The sequence below is a fragment of the Callospermophilus lateralis genome, chromosome 13 (assembly GCF_048772815.1).
Source record: "Callospermophilus lateralis isolate mCalLat2 chromosome 13, mCalLat2.hap1, whole genome shotgun sequence".
Taxonomy (NCBI): domain Eukaryota; kingdom Metazoa; phylum Chordata; class Mammalia; order Rodentia; family Sciuridae; genus Callospermophilus; species Callospermophilus lateralis.
This window is the reverse complement of record NC_135317.1, coordinates 28,631,554-28,654,652: the sequence shown is the minus strand read 5'-3', so window position 1 is coordinate 28,654,652 and position 23,099 is coordinate 28,631,554. Positions and strand designations below refer to the sequence as shown.

The 23,099-nt window shown below is 34.4% G+C and overlaps 1 protein-coding gene across 2 annotated transcripts in view; it reads left to right on the top strand.

Moving 5' to 3' along the window:
• The window catches only part of Usp6nl (USP6 N-terminal like), a 148,643-nt gene that overhangs the window by 5,469 nt on the left and 120,075 nt on the right, over positions 1–23,099 (top strand). For both annotated transcript variants that reach the window (XM_076831703.1, XM_076831702.1), the window contains exon 2: positions 11,017–11,108. In XM_076831703.1, coding sequence (XP_076687818.1) covers positions 11,105–11,108 — 4 coding nt within the window. In that variant the 5' untranslated portion in view covers positions 11,017–11,104. The remainder of the gene's footprint in view (positions 1–11,016; positions 11,109–23,099) is intronic.

The following is a 23,099-nucleotide window of genomic DNA, read 5'->3' as shown; positions in this document are numbered from 1 at the left end:
TTGACAAGTGATGGAACTTTTTGTTTGAGAGTGTCTTTATTTTGCTTACATTGTTGGGATGTATTTTGCTGGGTATAGAATTGTAGATTGGATACAAAATTATTCCATATTTTGGCTCTCCTGTTTCTATTCAGAAGTCATCTACAGTTTTATTGCATCTTTGCTGGTGATCTGTTTCTTTTTTCCATCTGTTTTTAAAAATTTGTTCTAATTAGTTATATATGACAGTAAAATGCACTTTGACGCATCATACATAAATGGAGTATAACTTCTCATTCTTCTGGTTGTACATGATATAGAATCATACCAGTCATATAGTCATATATGCACATAGGATAATAATGTCAGATTCATTCTACTATCCTTCCTACTCCTTTGTCCCCTCCCTTCAGTCCCCTTTGCCAATCCTAAGTAACTCATTCTCTGCCCCCTGCCCCCCCACCCCCCATTTTTCAATCTGTTTTTAAAAGTTTCCTTTTGTCTTTGGACTTAATATGATTCTCTCCTTTTTTCCATCCCTTCCTTCCTCCTCCTTCCCTTTTTTTTCTTCTCCTTTCCCTCTTGCTCTGTTCTTGCTTTCGATATGTAGAACATTCTGATGCTGTGACTTGATGTTTTCCATCAGTTTTGGAAAGTTCTAAACCATCAGCTCCTCAAATATTGGATTTCTCTTGCTTAATCTTTCTGGGACTCAATTGTACAAGATTATATCATCTTGCTGCATCATCTGTATTTTGCCTCCTATTAAGTTTTCATCCTTAAATTTCTTTTTTTTTCCTGAATATTTTCTTTTGGCCTGTCTTCTACCTTATCAAGTTAGTGTTCATCTGTATCAAATCTGTTCGTAAATATCTTAAATTTTAGTTATTATTGTGTTTTTCATTTATAGAATTTCAGTTTTCAGATACACTCTGCCACTTTTTATAGTTTCTTTTCCCCATCAAACATTTTCAAGCATTGCACATATCTCTTTGGACAGAATAAGCATAGCCACTCTATCTTTGTGGTGTCTCTCTTTCTCTCTCTTTTTCTCAAGGAGTCTCATCTCCTTGTGTGCCTGCTTGCCTTTGAATGTGTGTTGGCCATTGTGTTTGTAAAAGTATTTCTAGAAGTGATTATAGATTTAGGTAAGAATTTTTCCATTGTTTTTCCAAGCTACTTGGGATCACTTTTGTCTAAATTGAGATTTTTTTGTTTTTGTTTTTGTTTTGAGTATCTGTGTAAGGACTGGTTTAGTTTACTTTTAAGCCATCCTTTCTTTTGGGATTCAGTTTTTGCTTATTCCAAAGCAAAGAATGGCTCCTTGGTGGATTTTTTGTCTATCTGGCCTTCACGGATGACTCAGTGCAATTTAACCTCCCAGGAACCTGTTTTGATTAGCAAATATTTCTCAGAGTAAAAAAAGCCCCAGGGTGCCATGCTTTCCTTTCTGGATTCATGTTCTTTCTTGGTAAGGGTTGGTCATTCCTCATTGTCTTATTCTTTGGTATTCTCTCTTCTTAAAGAAAAAAAAATTAAAATATACATACAGTAATGTGCACTGATTTTAAATGTGTGTTCAGAATAATTTTTTTTAAAAAAAATATATATTTTTTAGTTGTAGATGGACACAATATCTTTATTTTTATTTGTTTATTTTTATGTGGTGCTGAGGATTGAACCCAGGGCCTTACACATGCGAGGCAAGCGGTCTATCACTGAGCTACACCCTAGCTCCTAGAATAATTTTTATAAATGTAATTTCATTGTATAATTACACTTAAATATATAGGACATTTTTTGGCACACTCAGAAGGTGCTGTCATACTCCTTCCCAATCTGTCCTCTTTCTCTCTTGCTTCAAGTCACAATGATACAATTTTCTGTTACCATATATTAGCTTTGCATGTTCTAGTTTTTCATAAAAATATTATACAGTCTATACTCTTTTGTGTCTTTCTTCTTTCATTCAGCATTGTATTGTGTCAGTGAATTTGGACTATATTGTTTTATATATCTGTAAATGTTTTGTTTTTATTGCCCAATACTTATTCTAGTAACCGTGGCTGTCTAAAAAATTGCCTTAAAACTCAGTGATTTAAAACAATGGCATCCTTTGCTTTCTTTACCAATCTGCAGTTGGGGTAGTTTGTCTCTTCTTCATTGAGTTTCAGCTCCAACTGCTTGAAGATGAAGTCTAGTAATGTCTAAAGGCTTTTCTTACACATCTGGTGGTTGATGATAGGACACCTAAATGTGGCCTCATGATATGGCCTGAGCTTGTTCACAACTTGAGCATTGTGGCTGAATTACAAAGGAAAAGGGAGCTGAGCCGAAGAGGGAGTAGGGGAGAGATGCATGAGCCAGACAGAAACTCTGTTGCCTTTTATTACTTAGCCTTGGAGTTTATGTGCTATTACTTTGACTGCATAGTATTCTTCAAGGCAGTTGTAAGTGTACTCTTTAAAGAGCGGAAGTGGACTCTGCTTCTTGATGGGGGGGTGCAAATTCTGGAGGAGCATGTAGGACCAGGAATATCACAGTGACCATTGTTGGAAAATATAGTCAGCCCTTGTGGTAGCCTAATACATGAATTTATCACCATTTATTTATCCTTTCTACTTTTAATAGACATTGGGTTGTTCTTAATTTTTGGCTCTTTTAATGAAGTTACTCTGAATATTCATATATGTATATTTTGATGTACTTATGAATTTCTTCCTTTTGGATATATCTCTAGGAATGGAATTGCTGAGTAAAAAAAGGTAGACATAAATTTAGCTTTAGTACTTAGCAAATTGTTTGCCAAAGTATTGTGCCAGTTTATATCCCTGATATTTTTAATAATGTAAAACTGGTGTGTGTGTGTGTGTGTGTGTGTGTGTGTGTGTGCTTGCGCGCGTGTGTACACGTATATCTTTCCAGTTCTTGGTCTTTAAGTAAGAGGGTTGGTTTATATACCTGGTTTGTTGGAAACGCAGCTCCCTCCCTCATGTGTGGTCTTTTATATAACTTTCTTGTGTTCATGTTTTATTTTCACAGCCAGATGCTTAGTTATTGGAAAATCAGGACTAGGTAGAAGGGTCTGATTTGGAAGTAGTAGGCTATTTTTTTTTTTGTACCAGGGATTGAACTCTGGAGCACTTGGCCACTGAGTCACATCCCCAGCCCTATTTTATATTTTATTTAGAGAGACGGTCTCACTGAGTTGCTTAGTGCCTCGCTTTTACTGAGGCTGGCTTTGAACTCATGATCCTCCTGCCTCAGCCTCCCTAGCTGCTGGGATTACAGACATGTGCCACCATACCCTGCTAGTAGGCTAATTTTTAAAACAGCATTTTAGAATATGTATTCAAATTAGTGCTAAGACTTTACATTAATTGCTGAAGATAAATTTCTGAAGTTTTAGAAATTGCTTTTTGGAGGTATTGAGCCTTATCCCTTTGACATCCCAATGTCACATTTTGTTTGTGATCCAGTGCTTTATTATTATCAGTTTGAATTCTAAGCTCATTCATCAGACTTGCTTGGGTAATATTTTTTTTGACTATTACAAAAACACTTTTCTTCCAGGAGAAATGAGTACTTATCACTGAAGATTGCCATCTAGAGTTTCCCCACAAACTAAGGGCTCCCTGTGACAATGTCACTGTTAATAATCACCTTGACTTTCTTTCAAATGTCTGGTGGATCTGCCCCATGATGATGATGATGATGATGATGATGATGATGATTTTAACATAACCAACATTTTAGACCAATTTATTTTAGCTCATACCTGGTTTACTGGGTTTATTGGTCGATCCCACTTATGATAAATAAAGTAGAATCTTTTTTAGTTGCCCAATTAATGAAAATGATTTTTAGAGTCATAAATAAAACAGTGCTAGAAAGAGAACTTAAAAAAAATTGTGTTCAACTCACTTATTTTTTAATGAGACAAAAATGGATCAGTACTTATACATGTGTCAATTACCAAAGCATTTTTCATGCATAATCCCATGACAATCCTGAGTGGTAAGCAGGTTGGAAATTTTAACTTTATAAATACAGAAACTGAGGCTAAGGGAACAAAAGTAACTATCTAAATTCCTCTAATTGATTAATGGCAGAGTTGCAATATATTTGCATCTAGAATTTTTCATATGTTGAATGATTTCCTTGAGAAGTTGACAGTCTCCCCTTATCTTGCTGAATTCCAGTTTTTTTTTTTTTTTTTGACAGTCTCACTTTAACTCTATGTATTTACACCCTTTGGCTTACAAATACTCATTTTCATTCAGGACAGGGCTCTTGAATGAGCAAAAACCCTTGACTACCACTTCACTTCAGTTTCCTTTAGTACTTTTGTCCTGAATATGTTCTGTTCGTGGCAAGATGGCTGAGATCAAGTTTGTTGTGATTGTTTTATCACAAGCCAGTTGAGCAATTTTTGCATATTGTAGAGCTGAATTAACATTTATTAAGTGAATGGATGAATACATTCTGGTGTTTGGAATCTTGATATAAATTCCTTGAAGATAGGGCTTAAAATGAATTATATCTACTTTTTCTTTTTTGTTTTCTTTTATGGTATGTCTTCTATAATACTCATTATTATAATTGACAGTCTGGTATTTTAACCAGCTTTTAAAATTATGTCAGGCTCCTGAGAATCAGAGATAGTGTATCTTTTATTTTAGCTTTTTTTTTTTTTCCCCCCTGTGGTGCTGGGGTATGCCTTGTGCCTATGAGGCAAGCATTTTACCAACTGAGCTACATGCTCAGCTCTCATTTTAGCTTTTGTCTGTAGAGCTAAGGCATTATATACAGTAATAATATGATGTATCAAGTGCATAAGGCAAATGTGACATCATAAGCAACCTTTGAAAGGTCCTGACTATCTATAATTGAAATTAGTAAGAAAGACTTAGAAAGGACATTTATTTTTGTAGATGCCTGCAAGTTTACATGTTGACCAGCGTAAAACTATTAGAATTTGTTAAGTTCTTGGAAACTTAAATTCTACCTGTGAAGAGGAAAGCATTCTTATCAGGTGCTTCATAAATATACACATATAAACAAACCAATTAAACCAAACTATTTCTCATTTTGCTTTTAGGCCCATCTCATTCTTTGATCTTACTAGCAGGAAGTATTTTGTTGATTTAGTGAGTAGGGTAAACAAACTTTTTGCTCCAGCAGTTACAGGGGATTTGATATACTTTTGTTGCAAAAGTACTTCAAGCTGTGGGAATTTAGCATTGTGTTTTAGGGGGTATAAATTGCAGCAAGAGCATTATTTATAGAAAGCTCAAGAATTGTAAAAAAATTGGTGAGACCGTCTGATGAATAATGACTAATATTAACTGAAGTTATTATTATTATTTTTTTTTGTCTAGAATGATATTACCTGGGAATCTGTCCTGACATACATAGTGGAACTAATGAACTATGAATGTGAATTAATAAAGGAAAGTACTAGAGTTACTATACTGTAACTTCTACGAGGATAGGGTCTTTGTTTTGTTTATGGTTATGTTTGCTGTGTCTAGAAAGTACCTGAGCTGCATGGGGTATGCCTGTAATCCCAGCAGCTCAGGAGGCTGAGGCAGGAGGATCAGGAGTTCAAAGCCAGCCTCAGTAAGAGTGAGGTGTTAAGCAACTCAGTGAGACATTGTCTCTAAATAAAGTACAAAATAGGGCTGGGGATGTGGCTCAGTGGTTAAGCGCCCCTGAGTTCATCCTCCTCCCGCTCCACCCCCTGCCTCCTCCCCCCCCTCAAAAAAAAAGAAAATGCCTGGCACCTGAGCGATGCTTAGTGAGTATTTATTGAATGCATAGTAAGTGAGTATCTGTCATTTAAGTTCTGGTTTATATATGTCTTTTAGGAAATCAATTTAACTTGGATGAAGCATCATTTTTGATACTTTTTTCTTGCTGACTCTGATAAAATTGTGTAAAGCCCATCTCAGAGTGTTCATTTATTTGCTGTCAACAAGTTTCTTTGGGACATTTTTAATGGATGTGAGGGAGTCTACTACATGTAAGTGAATGAACAATTCAGTTAGCCATATTAGTGGGCACTGAATCTTATAATTTTTTTCTGTTACAAATAATGCTTCAATGAAGGAATTTTTCATGAGTTTTTTTTTGGGGGGTGGGGGTAGGGGAGGGAATGGCAATTTAGAGGAATAGGTCCTGGGAATTTCTACTAGAAAATGAGCTAATATTGTTTAGCTTGTGAAGGTAAGATCAGAAGCTTTGATGGTCAGATAGCTGAGATCATACAGTACAAATAATACAACTGTTTGGGTGGCCAGTGCTTTTTTTTTTTTTTTAATAATATCTTTATTTGTTTATTTATTTATGTGATGCTGAGGATTGAACCCAGTGCTCACATGTGTGAGGCAAACACTCTACCACTGAGCTATAGCCCCAGCTCACAGCCAGTGTTTTTTTACACATGGATAATGTATAATCATAAATCTCTTGACAGAAAGTTTATCTTGTAATTTGTGGTAGAACTGGCTATTACTTGTATTTGTCTTTTAAAGAATAAATGAGTCATTACAACTGTTTCTGCCTCTTAATTATGGCTTAAAAATTGTAACTGCATTTAACTTCTTTATACATGTGGTTACACATATTTACGTTACTTTTATTTATAATAATTTCCTTTCTGAATTTTGTTGGAAATTATTTTTTTTCATATCAAAATGCTATAAAATACAATACTCATACAGAAGTCTATATGTAACATATTACATAAAGAAAACTCTTGATGTTTTAAGACTACAGGTAACATATTGCATAATATACTACCTGTTGCATAATGATGTCCATTCCATCCCTTCCTCAGCTGAAGTGGTAGAACATTACCAGTCTCTTGCTGGATGATCTCTCCCTACTTTCATCTTATTCCTGGCTCTGGGAAATCATCAGCCTCAAAGTGAGGTCTAGCACTCTGTTGTTACTTTTTTAGTTCATTATATATGTATATGTCCCTAAACTATTGTTAGCTTCATGTATTTTATAACATTATATAAATATTGTACCATTGATATTAATATGCCATTGTGTATGTATACATATGTATATGTGTATAAAATCTAGTAAATATAAGTGTATATCAATAATATTTGTGAGATATATTTGCTGATATACACTTAGTTCATTCATTTCACTGCTTTATAATACTTATTTGTATAAAGGTGGCATAATTATTCACCCTTCTGCTGGCGGAATTCCCGTTTTTTGCTATTATAAATAGCATTGCTGTGAGCATTGGTCAATATATATCTTAGTACAGATGTGAAAGAGTTTCTGTAGTTACATCTCTTTTGTTTTAGCATTTTCATAGCGTGCATTTAAATAAGTATTTTTTAGTTGTGTATGGAAACAATACCTTTATTTTATTTATATGTATGTGGTCCTGAGAATCAAACCTAGTTCCTCACATGTGTCAGGCAAGGGCTCAACGACTGAGCTACAGCCCCAGCCCCTTAATATACATTTTTAATATTTTTATTCCCACCTTCTAAGTGTCCTCCTGATTTAGGTATGTTTCTTATGAATAGTATATGGCTAGATATTTAAATATAGCCTTTCTAACTTGAAAATTTAATCAAATTTTAAAAATATTTTATTAGTTGTTAATGGGCCTTTATTAATTTCTCTGTATGTGGTGTTGAGAATCGAACCAGTGCCTCATACATGCTCTTACACTGAGCCACAACCCCAGCCCATAGTCAATTTTCTTTTAACGTTAGTATGTTTATTCTTTGTTATTAGTCATCTTTGGCTATAGTAATGCTGGGTAACAACAGCAAATTTTCAGTGGCACATGACAGATGTTTATTTCTAGCTCACAGATCTGTAATCTCTGCTGAGTTTGACTGGGTTTGTTGGGGTTTGGCTATCAGCTTTGGGTTGGCTTCAGTTATGTGCCAGGTATCTAATTATTCTGGGAGAGCAGCCACCTGGTGTGCATCTCTACTGGTGCAGTGCAAGCTCAGCTCCTACAGCTTCCAGTTAGAACTCTGTAGCCAGTTCCTCCCACATTCCAGCAAGACAGCCCTCTCCCCCAAGGCAAAGTGCCTGAAAATGAGATTAAAGGCCACATTTTGCAGAAATATCCCAGTAATACCTTCTAGTGACATTGTGGATTTAAGATACATTATTTTATCGTACTTGGATGGGATGGATGGGGTGCAAATTAGAAAGTAAGTTTTTTTTTTCTTCTTTGTATATCCAATGGTAGTGTTTAGGGATGGAGAAAGGGAATCTGAATTATCTACTGTGCTACTTTACTGCCTTGTTGCTTAAAATAATTGGTAGACTACCTACTGTGAAAGTAGGTAATTGGGATCTATATTTTAAAGCTATGATTAATGTAAAGAATCTTGAACAAGTGTCTTTGGCTATAAGTCTTTTGTAAATGTTTCTAAGAACTGCTCCATGACATTTTACATAATTCTCACATATGCATATTTCTTACTATAAGACTTATATGCATTTGTTACTTTAGATGTAAGTTTATAAATCTGGTGTTTTAAAATCTTATTATCTTGGTGTTTCTGAGGATGAGTGTTTTTAGTACTGATAAAATTCTTAATGTTTAAGAATTTAAATCCTTAAACAAGTATTTATTGTGTCTAGGGCTATTGCTCAGGGGTTAGCGCACTTGCCTGGTGCATGTGAGACATTGGGTTCGATTCTCAGCACTGCATATAAATAAATAAAATAAGTATCTATCAATAACTAAGAAAATAAAAAAAGTATTTATTTGGCTATGGTTATGGGCAGGGATGGGACATTACATAGTGCAAGATGCTTTAGGAATTTTAAGTTTAAGATAAAAATTATTTTTGATATAAAATGAACGAGAAGGAAAGTACCTGGACAAAGACTTGACTATATATATAAATATATAAATGTAAGTGGACACCTGGGTCATTTTGTGAATATTTAATATTTAATCTAAAGTGCATATTTATAAAGCAGGGCTGCCCTTCCTTGTCATCATTTAGCATGTTTTTGAGGAGGGAAGACAAATCAGACTTAATCAAGCATTGTCAAGAAAGTATATTTGTTTCGAGAAACGTTTATCATGTATTCTAAAAACTCTCCTGGTGATTATATGTTGTTTTAGATTTTCCATACAGCTTTTCATTTCCTTTGGGGTAATTGGGTTATCTGAATATCATTTACTAGTGCACAGATAAAGAAGAAAGCATGTGGGATAGGGATCAGGTGATTATGTGGCAGAGCTATGATTATATGCCTCTGCTAATTACAGTGGCTGAACCATGCTATACTTACAAATGCTTATGCAGTGGTTTTACATTTTGTAACTGTGTACTTCTCATGTATATTATTACATAGAATGAGTAAGTATATAGATGGGCAAGCATTATTTCTTCAAAAAGTGTTACCCAATTTTGATTCAAAAGCAGAGGGCCTAAGTATACTGTTTTCTTAAGTGGTTTAGATATTAAGAAACTATAACTTTTTGTGATTGCAAAAAATAGCTCACTGGTTTATGAAGAAAGCTGCCCATGAGGTACCACAAGTGTGAATTTTGTATTGAAATTGATCTTATCTGTGGAATTAGATTTAGGCAGGCATTTGTGCAACCATGGTTATGTTTAGATATAGGCTTGGTACTATGTTTTATTTAAAAATATGTTGATAAAAAGCAAGATTTATAATGTAAATTTTAGGGAAAGCATTAAGCTTGTATTCATGTTGTAGGGACTAATGAGGTAAGGCACTGAAGATAGCAGGAAACAGTTTTATTTGGCTGCAGCCAGGTTCAGAGGGCACAGCTTCTGCTGTAATCAATCAATCCCCTGAACCCCAAGTTCAGGTAGTTTCAGAATTTTATACCCAGAATGTAAGGGGAGGGGCTCAGAAGTTCACAGTCTACAGAACCTCATGTAAAAGCAGTTTTTTTTCCTTTCACTGTTCTGGGCAAGTTAACGCTTCAAGGACAACACCTGAGAATGGGAGAGCTACTTCTCCCCTTTTTCTTCCTCCTGCCAGCTGTTACCATGGAGCCCACTTGGTAACTTCTCTTATCTTAGAAATGTAGACATCTCTGTGAAGCTTCAGCTCAAGGCCAGCGGCCTGTTTACACATTTCCACAAACTACTATACTGGATACATGTTTGTGAAAAACTATTAAGGGGGTGTCCAGCATCTGGAGTGCTGATTCCTTCCCAGCCAGTGGCCAAGTAAGATAGGGCAACACGAAAATAGGAAGTTTATCTACGTTTAACTCTGTTGTAGGATTCTTTTGCTAACAGTCCTAAAATCAGCCATGGTGAAGATTTCTGGAGAAGTCCAATTAAGACTTTTCTGTGGAGAAAGGGGGTGCCACTACATTAATACTAAATACAAGATGGTGCTTTATGTTATGTTTGAGTGAAAAGAATTAAATACACATTTTAATTTAGTGTTTATCAAGTATTTTAAAAATAACTTAGAAAATGTTCCTTGAAAAGAAATATGCCCACATGATTGGGTAAATATAGGGGGTATTACAGAGAATTTTTTTGTACTTTGCTGTTATTCTATTATTATTATTATTATACAATGAACCCATTTTTACATTTATAATGAGGAAGATGGCCATTATTGGAGAAAGTCTATAGCCATGACTTCGGTAATCTTTATTTTATGACTTTTATAAATCATTTATATGCAATCAAAATAGATTGATCAAGCTTTGCGTGCTATCTTTACCCTGGATAGAGTGTTTTCTTTATATGACTTAACTGGGAATGGGAAAGAAATATGTTTGTAGTACTAAAGCCAAAGGACACTTGTTAATGAACTTCTGTGTGGTAATTACTCTCTCTATATTATTTATTTGTGAAGTAATTTGTTTCACAAAAAGGGAAATGTGAATTTAACATGATGTTCTAAAAGAATGGTGTAACAAGGTTTTTTTTTCTGTAAATAGGTAAATTTTTGAAATGAAATTATTTTCTTCATTTCCTTTTACAAAATCTTATTGTTGGAAAATACCATTCCTTTCTCTTTTGTTTCCAGAATAGGACATGTATTCCTCTGAGAAACCTTGGACAACAGATTTTGGTTTAGTATCTGATTGGGACAACACACAGAAACATTTCCAGTCATGAGTAAGTGTGCTTCTTTGATTCATTTCAGCTGTCTCAGGAGCATTTGCAATATTAATTATTCTTTAAAAAAGAAAAAAAATGTGTTACTAGACAAAGTGGAATTATGTCCCTTCTTCAGAAATTGAAAAATCTGTTCTTCCCAATACTCTATGTATGCTTGTCTCTATTAAAGCAAGGAGATGCTTTTTGATGTTTGATTTATTCTAAGAAGTTAGATGTGATGAGGAAATTTGTATCATTAGCTTCTTGGCTGATTTAGTTCTGTCATTTGAAAATTTCTAATGACTAGCCACTGGAAAATGAACCTTTAGAAATATGAGTAGGAAATATTGACATTGGCCACAATTAAGAGAGGTTTTATTGTGTGAAATTTAATCATTGGGTAACATGGGTTAATATATTTAAGCAAGACAAAACAAAATAAAAATATCTCTATCAATGCGTTTGAATAAGAAACCAAGGCTATCCTGGATTTAACCAGATTTTTTAAAAAATATTTTTTATTTATACATGGACATAATATCTTTATTTTGTTTATTTATTTTTATGTGATGCTAAGGATCGAACCCAGTGCCTCACATGTTCGAGGCAAGCACTCTGTCACTGAGCCACAACCCCAGCCCCCTTAACCAGATTTGGTATAGGTTTTTTTTCCTTGGTTTAAAGAAGATGGTGTATATACATATATGTAATATTTTCTGTCCATTTCTGACTACCTCTGCTTGTGAACAGAACTGATTTTATTATTTTGTGTTAACTGTTTTCTTTTAGAGGATGAGGAAAAAATGAAATTTTATCCTATCTGGAATCCTATGGCATTTTTAAAGTGTAGATTTTCTGATGATGGAAACTCTGAGATGTTGTGAACATTTCCTTTTTGGAATATAATGTTAGAGAGGTTACTTTTTTGCATATTATTTATATTGATATATATTTATCTCTTAATATGAATTAGCTGCAGCCTTGGATCAATGTAATTAATTTGGTAGTTGATAAAATGAAGTTTTTTTTTTTTTTTTTTTTTGGTGCTGGGCCTTATGCGTGCAAGGCAAGCACTCTACCAACTGAGCTATGTTTCCAGAAAAATGAAGTTTCTGTTATTGTGAAGTATGAGTTTTCTACCAAGAATATTGCAAGAAGTGGTCTTTCATTTTCAAAGCTTTTCAGTGGTATCCTTTTTCCTGTTGGAATACTTTGAATAAACAAGGATGGTTGGTAGATGCATTCAGATACACCAGATTATGAAAGAAGCAGCTTTTCTTATTTCATTTCCATTCATGAAATTTTATAAAAATGCCTATCTAATGTAAAGTGCTAATTCTAGTGAAGATGGCCATGAGTTTATGAAAATTAAAACAGAAACAGCAAGCATTTTAGTTTAAAAAATGTTTCCGTGTTTGAAAAACCAAGATTTCTTCTAATATGTAATGTTAAGGTTTTGGTAGCATCTGTTGCAAATGGGAGTGTTTTTGAGGACAGGCATTCTGTGTTTTCAATTTTGAATTCAGAATTTGACACAGTGTCTTGTCCACTAAAAAAATGGATCCCTATGAGGTTGAAGGCAGATGACTTGTTAGGTGCCTAATGGTGTTAACATTTTATTTCAAAGTGACAATGATTTTATCTCACTTGGAAATTTTTTTTTTAAGAATTTTATTTATTTATTTATTTATTTTTATGTGGTGCTGAGGATTGAAACTGGCCTCTCACATGCTAGTCAAGTGCCTTACCACTGACTTGCAGCTCCAGTCCTGGAATATTTTTATTTGGTTCTTTTTTATGTCCACTAGTTCTTTTTCTTTTCTGCTTATTTTTACAATTGTTCCATTCTTTTGTTATTTCTTTTATCTTTTTGTGAATCTTTTATATTCTTAAAGTCATTTCTAGATCATTTGATGATTTAAAAAATTTATCTGCAGTGAATTTGTTATGATTGTTGATATTATTGGTGTTTTTATCATGTTCTGTAATTTTGCAGGCACATTCTGATGTGCTGTTTATTTATTTTCCTTTTGTCCAGTGGTCTCCCTCTCTCTCTTTGGGATTTTCCCTGCTGCTCTAGCAGATTTGTAGTTATCTCGGCCTGGCTTTGGAGTTCCCATATCAGTATCAGGTCTATGTTAGTAGATAGAGCCCTGGCCCCTGGTGACATTGGGGACATCACAGATTCAGTCACCAAGTCAGCTGGCATTAGGTCAGCAACCTCTGTAAGTGGTAGCTTCAGCAAAGTTAGCAGAAACCTTTTTCAGTCTAATTTACAATCTAGGAAAAGCAGTCCCTGGTTTTAAGCTAAGCGCCTGGCTACTGACACTGCTTTATATGGGACACTTTTATTTACAGTTACCTCATAGGATCAGACTTCCTGCTGCTTTTTCCTGCTCTGGGATCCAGATTGGCCTTAGCTTGTTTCACATTTTGTGTTCCTGTTAGATTTCTGATCCAGAGAGATTTAACACATTTTTTGGGGCATGGCTATGTCATTTTTATGACTTATTTTTATATTTTATTTGTTAAAATCTTTGTTTTTGTGTGTTGTTGTAAAGAAGGAGGAGCTGCAAAGAGTGAATAATACTATTGTGGTCTAAACACTGGTATTAAAGTTAGGTCCAAACTTCTTACTTCACACTTGATATATATATATATATATTTATATATATATATATATATATATATATATATTTATATTTTAAAATCACCTTCAGCTTGGCTTTCTAGTTTAAAGCTCTTTCCTATGGTTTCTGTACCACTTCACTTGCTAGATGAACCCATTGTACTTTTCCATAGCTCTCCTATTTCCTCTTTAGGTATCTATCATTCTGTATTAAAAATCATCTACTTGTTTGTTCTCTTATCTTTCTCTAATCTGTACACTCCTTGAGGGCAAACACTATTCAATTCCTAGTGCTGAACACTATTCCTGGCACTGAGGTACTAGATAAATATTGTATCTTTGTATGTTACTAAAGTAATGTCCTTAGTATATGGTAGCTATTTGTGTATTAATATTTTTAGATGAAATTTGAGCCGTTTCCATTAAAAAAAAAGTGTGTGTAGAGAGTACCACAGATAAAACATTCTGGGTAAATGGAACATTGTGAGAAAGGCATGAAGGTTTGACTCCATGGAAGTGTTACTAAGCAGTTGAACATTCTGTAGAGCAGAGGTGGGAAGGGAGATTGAGAGAGAAAGCTGGGAGAGAAGAAGTCAGGCCTCAGGTCACTTACAGTCTAGGAAGCTCAGATTTCTTCTTGTAGGGCTTACAGAGTGTTAAAGGATTTCAGTTATGAGGATGACTTAATACGATTTCATTCTGGAAAAATTACTCTGACAAATGGATGTTTTTGTTATTTGTAAGGCAAGTCACATAGGTAGTGTTTGCCTTTCCTAGCTTTGTTCTTAGACTTCACTTTCTTTTTAAGCACTCTTTGAATCAAACTGAGTTACATTTCTGTTTCTTGCTTATTTGATGATTTTCTCTAGAAAAGGAAATTCCTCTTCAGTTAGAACACTGTAATGATATGTTAGGGGGTATTGTAGTTTCCTGTTTCTGTTGAAATTTCTAGAGGTTGTAAGTCTTTGAAAAAGTGGGAATCGAGTATATCAGAAGTCCTGTTTTTATAAAAACACAGGAATATATGTCATTAAAAAGTTTAGAATTTTGAATCCTCTTTGGTTAAGAATGATTGGTTCAGTAACATTTTAAAAAATATTTCTCTAGAGATTAAAAGAAGGATTGGATACTACTGTATGTGGGTAGATTTATCTCTACAGAATTTCCCAACCCTTTCTGTGTCTCGAAACACATGTCATTGTACATGGGGCATATAAATGAAAGTTGGAGGCAAGTGGTTTTGACAATTCAGGCCATGCTGCCATGTATATCTAATTGCCCTGAAAGCTGAGGGGGTCAGCTTTTCCACCCAACTGACATAGTTGGGGTACACTAACTGTAAGGTGTAGAGAATTTGTTAAATGCTTTATGATGGTTTTCAGCTTTTATTCTGATATATATATTCTATCAGATTCTGAGGCTGAATCTTATTATTGTGGAAAATGTATTATGTGATGCTTTAGGATGCTGTGAATTTCATTTCGGATTATTGAATTGATTACAATCCACAAAAAGTCTTTTGATTTTTCAGTACTTAAATTGTTCTTGTTTTTCTGTATTTGCATGTTTTGCAATGTTTAACTTTCATTTGATTTGCTCATTTTGTTGTACCAAATGATGCCAAAGATGAAATAAAGTTGTTATCGTTGAATTGGTTCTGTAATTTGAAATGGATGTGTTGGATCTTTAATGGAGATTACAACAAGAAAATTTGGGTAAAAGGCAGTGTCATACAAACTAATGATTATTTTAATGGAAAAGATTTTTTTAAAGTTTTAGGCCAAAAAAGTTTGCTTACTTTTCTTTTAAGATTTTAGTTTCACTTCTGTATTTTATTTTACTTCCATTAGGAAAATTTTGATTTGTGATTAATTACATGACATGTTTTCTGAGTTTTTTTGAATGTCAGTTCTCTCTGACTGGGCACTCCAGGAATGTGTTGCATCAGTGTTTGATCTTATCCTTTGACCTAAAATAAAGAATGAGTTTTTTGAGGTCCCTTTTGGGTATGAAATACTTTTCATTCAACTGAGGAAAAGGAATGGCAGTGTATAATTTGGGTATAATGTATTTATTGTTTTCTAGTAGGATGGGGTAGAGATCTTCATTGTTATGATTTGAAAGTGTCACTTGAAAAGTTCATGTGTTATTGCAGGAAAGTCCAGTGGTGAAATGATCAGATTAAGAGCACTATAACCTAATCAGTGGATTAATCCATTTGATGGATTAATAATTTGAATGGACTATATTGTACAGTAACTCTTGGCAGGTGGGGTGTGGCTGAAAGAAGTAGATCACTGGAAGTGTGCCCTTGAGGATTTTATTTGTCCCTGGCTCCTCAGTGCATCTCTCCCTCCCTACCCCCCACCCCCTCTCCCTCTCCCTCTCTCTCTCCTCCTGGCTACCATGAGGAAAGCAGATTTCCTTTTTCATGCTCTTCCTCCATGAAATTCTCTGCCTACTCTCAGGCACAAAGTTTTGGAGTTGACTGACCATGGACTGTATCTCTGAAACCAAAATAAACTTTTCCTTCTCTGAGTTGTTCTGGTCAAGTATTTTGATCACAGTGATGAAAAGCTGGCAGACACATATCTCATTTATTGGAGCAATGGACTAAGTTTGTGCTGGAGTGAAGAACAATTTGCTTTAGCATTTGTTAGAGCCCATAATCTTATAAATAATTGAATCTAAATCCCTCAGTGGTGGTTTAAGGATTCTTGTAGTCATAGTAAATAAAAAAATTATGCAGGAAGTAATAGACTTTCACTAAGAATGGCTAAAAATTCTGTCTAGAACAATAACCTATCAAGATATATATTCTTTTTTATAAAATAACTGTGTACCTCGAGTAGAAGTTAAAGAAGATTTAAGTTGAATTGTATTTTAAACCCTGACATGTCTGTCATTTAATGGAGTCTTGAAAAGAATCCCTTTGTAGAGTATAACAGATAATCCTTTTAATTAATGTGTGTGTGTGTGTGTGTGTGTGTGTATACTAGGAATTTAACCCAGAGGTACTTTGTCACTGATCTTCACATTCCCAGCCCTTTTTAATTTTTTGAGACAGGGTCTCACTAAGTTGCTTAGGGCCTCATGCTGCTGAGGCTGGCTTTGAACTTGCATTCCTCCTGTCTCAGCTTTCTGAGTCACTGGGATTATAGGTGTGTACCACCATGCCTGACCCCTTTTTTTTTATTATATTATGATTTATTTACATTTGAGAAATTTAGGTTTTTAAATGTTAAGCTTTTTTTTTTTTTTTTGTACTGGGGGTTGAAGCCAGGGGTGCTTTACCACTGAGCCACATCCCCAGTCCTGTCTTGTTTATTTTCTATTTTGAGACAGGGTCTCACTAAATTGTTTAGGGCCTCGAGTTGCTGAGGCTGGCCTGGAATTAGTGATCCTCCTGCCTAAGCCTCCTCAGTCACTGGAATTACAGTTGTGCTCCATAGTGCCTGGCTTCAGGCATTCTTATACTGAATAATCAGTGACTCTTAGTATAGGAGAGAATTAGGAAATGTTTGGAGACTTTGTGGTTGACAGTTACCAGGGGGACATATTGGCATTTAGTAGGCAGGGGACCGGTAGAGTGTATAGCAATCACTGTGTATAACCTGTTAGAATTGTGGCAGCAATAAATGAAGTAGGTAAGATGATAAAGAATGCCAGCAAACATTGCTCCTCAGAAAATGTATGCAAATAATTTCTTAGTTTAATACACTTCATTGTGTTAATAACTGACCATTTGAAATGGAAATACTTTGCTTTTAGCTAATTTATTTTCTTTTTGACTACTTGATATAGAAACATGAGTAATTCTTGGTTGGTACTATGAGAAGTTGATATGCCTTTAATGTATTTAGAATTTATTTAGTTATAGTATTTTTAAAAAAATTTAGGAGTTAGTTTGCATATTTTGTATCTTTTTCTTTTGATACTTAAACAAACAACAAAAATTATAAAAAGAGAATGTAAAATTTCCATATACTTTTTTCCCAGATTTACCTATTGTTTATATTGTATCCATTCTTCCCTTCCTCTCTTTGTCCACATACAAACATACTCACACACATATTATCTGTTTAAGAGAAATTGATTTGTAATTAAAATCTGTTTTTTGTGTGTGAAAATTTGGTCTCCTTCTATTAATCATTTCGAATTTTAGTGTAAATATAAGTCATTACAATGATATAAACTTAGTGAACATTCAAAAGTACCTTTTTTAGTCAAATCTTAAAATTTTAAAGTATTTGCTACCATTGGTTATATTATTGCTTAAAAGCTACATTATTTACCAGGTTTCTGTAGGCCTGACATTAAAATTATTTCTTTTAGATTGATAATATAGTGCATAATATGTATAAATTTGGTCTATAAATTGACTTAAATGATTTTTTTTGTATAGTACACATCTTAGATGCCAAATGACTTAAAAATAATCTTCAGACATTCTTTTATTTTTTTCCCCATATTTTTAAATTGATGCATTATAATTGCACATATTGGTGGAATTTATTGTTACATATTTGTACATGCACACAATATAACAATATAGTTTGGCCAGTATCACTCCCCAGTATCTCTTCCTCCCCTACCTCCCACCCCTTTGTCCCTTTCCTCTACTGATCTTCCTTTGATTTTTAGGAGATCGACCCCCCACCTTTGTTCTCCTTTTTCCTCCCTAGCTTCAGCATATGAGAGAAAACATATGACCCTTAGCCTTCTGAGTTTGATTTGTTTCACTTGACATAATGCTAGTTCCATCCATTTTCCTTGCAAATGCCATAGTTTCATTTTTCCTTATGGCTGAATAAAAGTCTGTTGTGTATATATACCACATTTTCTTTATCCATTCATCCATTGATTGGACAACTAGGCTGGTATCATAGTTTGGTTATTGTGAATTGTGCAGCTATAAATATGGGTATGCATGTATCACTGTAGCAAGATGACTTTAATTCTTCAGGATAACAAACACTCAATTCTTAAGGGAACTCTTAAAATTCTGTTCAGGGAGCAGTCAGTTTTCTAGTGGCATTCTTCTCCCAGTTCCCAGAGTCCTAGAGCCCTGGTTTGGAATGTTGACTTTGGTGCTAACTAGCTGTGTTCTGTAGAGCAAGTAGCTTGATTGTATTAATGGAATCCTCCTTACCCAGAGCTTTACTCATTTGTTTAATCATCATCTCCTCCTCTGCCACCACTGCAGCCGCTGCCGCCGGCCGCCGCCTCCTCCTCCTCCTTCCTCCTCCTTCCTCCTCCTTCCTCCTCCTCTCCCCCTCCTCCTCCTCCTCCTCCCCCCGCCCCCCTTCTCCCCCCTCCTCTTCCTCCTCCTCTTCTTCTTCCTGTAAATTGAACCCAGGGGTGCTTAACTATGGAGTTGTATCCCCGCCCTATTTATTTATTTATTTAAATTTTGAGATGAAGTCTTGCTGAGTTGTGTAGGACCTTGCTAAGTTGCTGAGGCTGGTTTTGAACTTGCAATCCTACTGCCTTAGCCTCCTGAGGCTCTGAACTCCATCATTTGGAAGGCTTTTAGCTCTAAAGTTTATGAGTAAGTCAGAAAATTTCCATTTTCAGTTTTGACTTTATAGGAGCATACCTAGTGGATAAAACAAAGTACGCCCTTTTAAGCTAAGGTAAGAAAACACATTTCTCAGGTTTGGGGGCTTACTTGTGTTGCTCTGAGTTTGAATTATGATTTGATCACTTTCAGAAATACCATTACTCCAAATGCGGGTACATGTTCTCTTGCTCAGAGGAGTTCAGAGGGGAATATATATTTCAGATTACTACTCTTATATATTAATCTTGCTGTCTCTTTCATTAATTTTGCAAAAAAGTGTGATTATTATATAAGGTTTTTTCTTTAATGTTATTAGAATTGATGAAATTCATGCCTTTTACATTAACTTCTCAAATTATTTCTGTATGAAAATGTTATGTGCATGAGTTTTATTATTTCTCATTTATTAAGACAGTGGAAGCACAAATTAGTGATATTTGTCATGTAATCTTTACTGAACAAATATATAATTGACATCCAATTTTTCAATACTGTCTGTACAGCTGTATATTACTACTTTTTCCCCATAAAACACAGTCATTTTGTGCTAAGGGAATTTGAGCCTGTCAATGTATTTGATGGATGCTATTGTATAGGTGTCTCCTAATTTTCAGAAGTATGAAATTGACATAAAAAATGTTCAAGCCTGTGTCCTTCCTCAAAATTGAGCTAAAATGTTATTTTGGTTATTACATTTTCTTTTTTTTGGAAATAGATAAGGTGACTGTGAAGGTAATTCTAGTCTCTATTTAAAGTTGTAGGTTTGAAAGATTCAAGAGTGGAGTGAAAAATTTTCCCAGTTTTTCCCCTTTTCAGAGACTTCCACTTCAAGCACTGAGCCATAATATTAGTTTTGTTTTTTTAAATGGAAATGCCCTGTTTTTATCATGATGGTGGCCCAGGTGTTAGGATGTCAGGTTAAATGAAAACTTACACAGGTTCCATTTTATTCATGTTCAGAGGTGGTGATGGTGGAGTTCTGTTTTTCCCCCTGAATACAGAAACTGACTTGCATGGGCATGACCTAGATACCTTGGAGTTGCACCAGGCAGAGTCCCTCTCACACATTAGAAGCATTCAGATGCTAAAGGATAAACAGTAAAATATAAAAGATTATAGTCAGACACTGATAGATACTCATTATTAACATTTATATTGTGGGGCATTTATAGGGACAATGTCTTTTAAAAAATACAGTCACCTGTTTTTGATTTTAGAAGACTAGACTAGAGATAGAATTTATAGGCTCTTAGTAAAGGGTTTGATGCTGTACTGTAAAGCATTATGTTTGATCTCTTCACTAGTTAACCTTGTAATGTTCTAGTAAATGCAAGGTAATGAGAATATGTTTGCTTGATTATAATTTAAAAGAGACTCAAATCAAATATGTATATGTGTATTAAATTTTTACGTTGTATATTTTATGTTGGTCTTGTGTATTTTCCTTAGGTAATACCTTTTTGTTGTGTGTGATATGCAGATGTAGGTGATGTGAAAGGTGTGTTGAATTTGGAGAGGAGGAACTACAGTGTTGGAAGAGCATTCCAAACTTGATTACATGTGACAATTATGGTACAACAAAGTTTGAATTTAATTGTCAGATCTGCTTGAATTAGTTTTAACTACTATACAGAAGTGTTCCTGCTAAGAGAATGGTTCAGATCACTATAGTATGATTAGTGAGATGTATTCCATTGGCATGCTTTATTATAAAAAATCTTATTTCTTATGGTAAAATCCTATTTCTAGAAACTATGTAGAGAGGGTTTCCTTCCTGCTAAGGGGACATTTTCATTGCTTCATTAGAGTCTTTCCTTTGGGTAAGGAAAGGTGCTTTTCCCTTGCCAAGTTGCCATACTTAGAAGAAATAGGACCACTGATATTTATTTATTTATTTATGGTACTGACAATTGAATCCAGGGCCTTGCACATGTGAGGCAGGTGCTATACCACTGAGCTACCTTCCCAGCTGTGTGATTTTTTAAAGAAAAATTTACCTGGGTCAGACCTTTTATGGGAGTGGTGTACCTATATGTACCTATACAGAAACTGACTTGCATGGGCATGTCAGGTGTATTATGTACTAGATGTGGGGAACCCAGACTCACTTTGTTAAAAGGAATTTGGTTTCCAAATGATTCCATAATAGAAAAGAAGTATCTCTGCACCTGAAAAAACAAAAGTTGCTTTAAAATGTTTGATTTATATTAAAAATGGAGTGATCACTCACTTTCCCTTAAAATATAATGTAAATGTTGTTAGTCATTAGAGGTTTTATTCTAACTGAAAAAAATAGGCTTTTCCAGCTCATTGCTGAATTGTGTTTTAGATCCACATTGTTTTCCTTTTTATTTTTTTCTTTCATTAGCATGTATTTCTTCTCAGCAGGTGAAATTCTAGCATCTACCTCTTTTCCAACCAGTCCAACTTAACTTTTTAAGTAGGTTCAATTTTTTATTTTTATATTTTATTTCTGAAAATGTGTTTTAAAAATATGTATCATTTATTTTTGAACCATTTCAGAGTAGGTTGCATGTATCATACTTATTTTCCCATTTGTAACTAAGTATGTAGTTCAAACGAAGAAGGCCATTCTCTAGTGCAACCATGGCAAAGTAATCGCATAGATCATTTTTCTAATATATATCCTTATTCCAGTGTTTTGACAGTTTCCCCCCAGATTTTCTTTATGGAAATCTTTAGTATAAGGTCTAGCCCATAATAATTGTTTTATAATAATAAAATAATTATTCATATATCGGATTTGATTATTAAGTCTGTCCAATCCAGAACAGCTTCTCAGATCTTTATCTTTCATAATATTGATGGTTTTGAAGAATACAGACATGTCCTTTTATGCAATATTTCTCTAATAAGTGTTGTCTGACAGTTCCTCTTTGGGAGCTGACAAAACATGTGCCTGGTTTGGAGGCATTCTGTCAGGAAGCCTGTCTTGAAGAGAAAGGGAGAAAGCTTGGTGACCTTTAGATTCCTTTTCTAGTTAGCTCTTTAATAGAAAAATTTCTCATTTCTTCTTTAATTGAAATAGGATTCAGATCTCTTACTTAAGAACAGAACTTATGCAAGAGAATATGAGAAGATCTTGAAAGGAGAAATTTGGATTTTATCAAGAGATCACTTTTAGCAGAATTTCTGGTTTGAATTATGTTGACCAAGTTCTCAGGATGATAGTGAACAAATACTCTGAAGGTGTAAAGCATAGTAGTGTTGGATATAATTGTTTTATAGTAATAAAATAATTGCAGCTAGTAACATAAATTGAGATTACATTAGGATTAAAAGTTTAAAATCTCAAAAAACCGAAGGCTAAATGTTTTCTCTGATATGTGGATGCTGATTCATAATAGGGGTGGGGAGTGGAGCATGGGAGGAATGGAGGAACTTTAGGTAGGGCAAGGGAAGGGAGGAGAAGGGAGTGGGCATGGGAATAGGAAAGATGGTGGAATGAGATGGACATCATTACCCTAAGTACATATATGAAGACACCAATGGTGTGACTCTACTTTGTATACAGCCAGAGACATGAGAAATTGTGCTGTATATGTGTACTATGAATTGAAGTGAATTCTGCTGTTATGTATCACAATTAGAATAAGTAAATTAAAAAAAATGAGATTTCAGTAGAATAAATGAACATATCAAGACTGAATCTCATTGGGTTTCAGAGATTTATGGTCATATTAGATTTAATATATAGTATCAAGATATTTACCATTTACAGTTATGACTATTAAAAGTTTGATAATTACATGGTATAGTGAAAGCTAGAAAATTTACTTGGAGTATTACAAAAGAT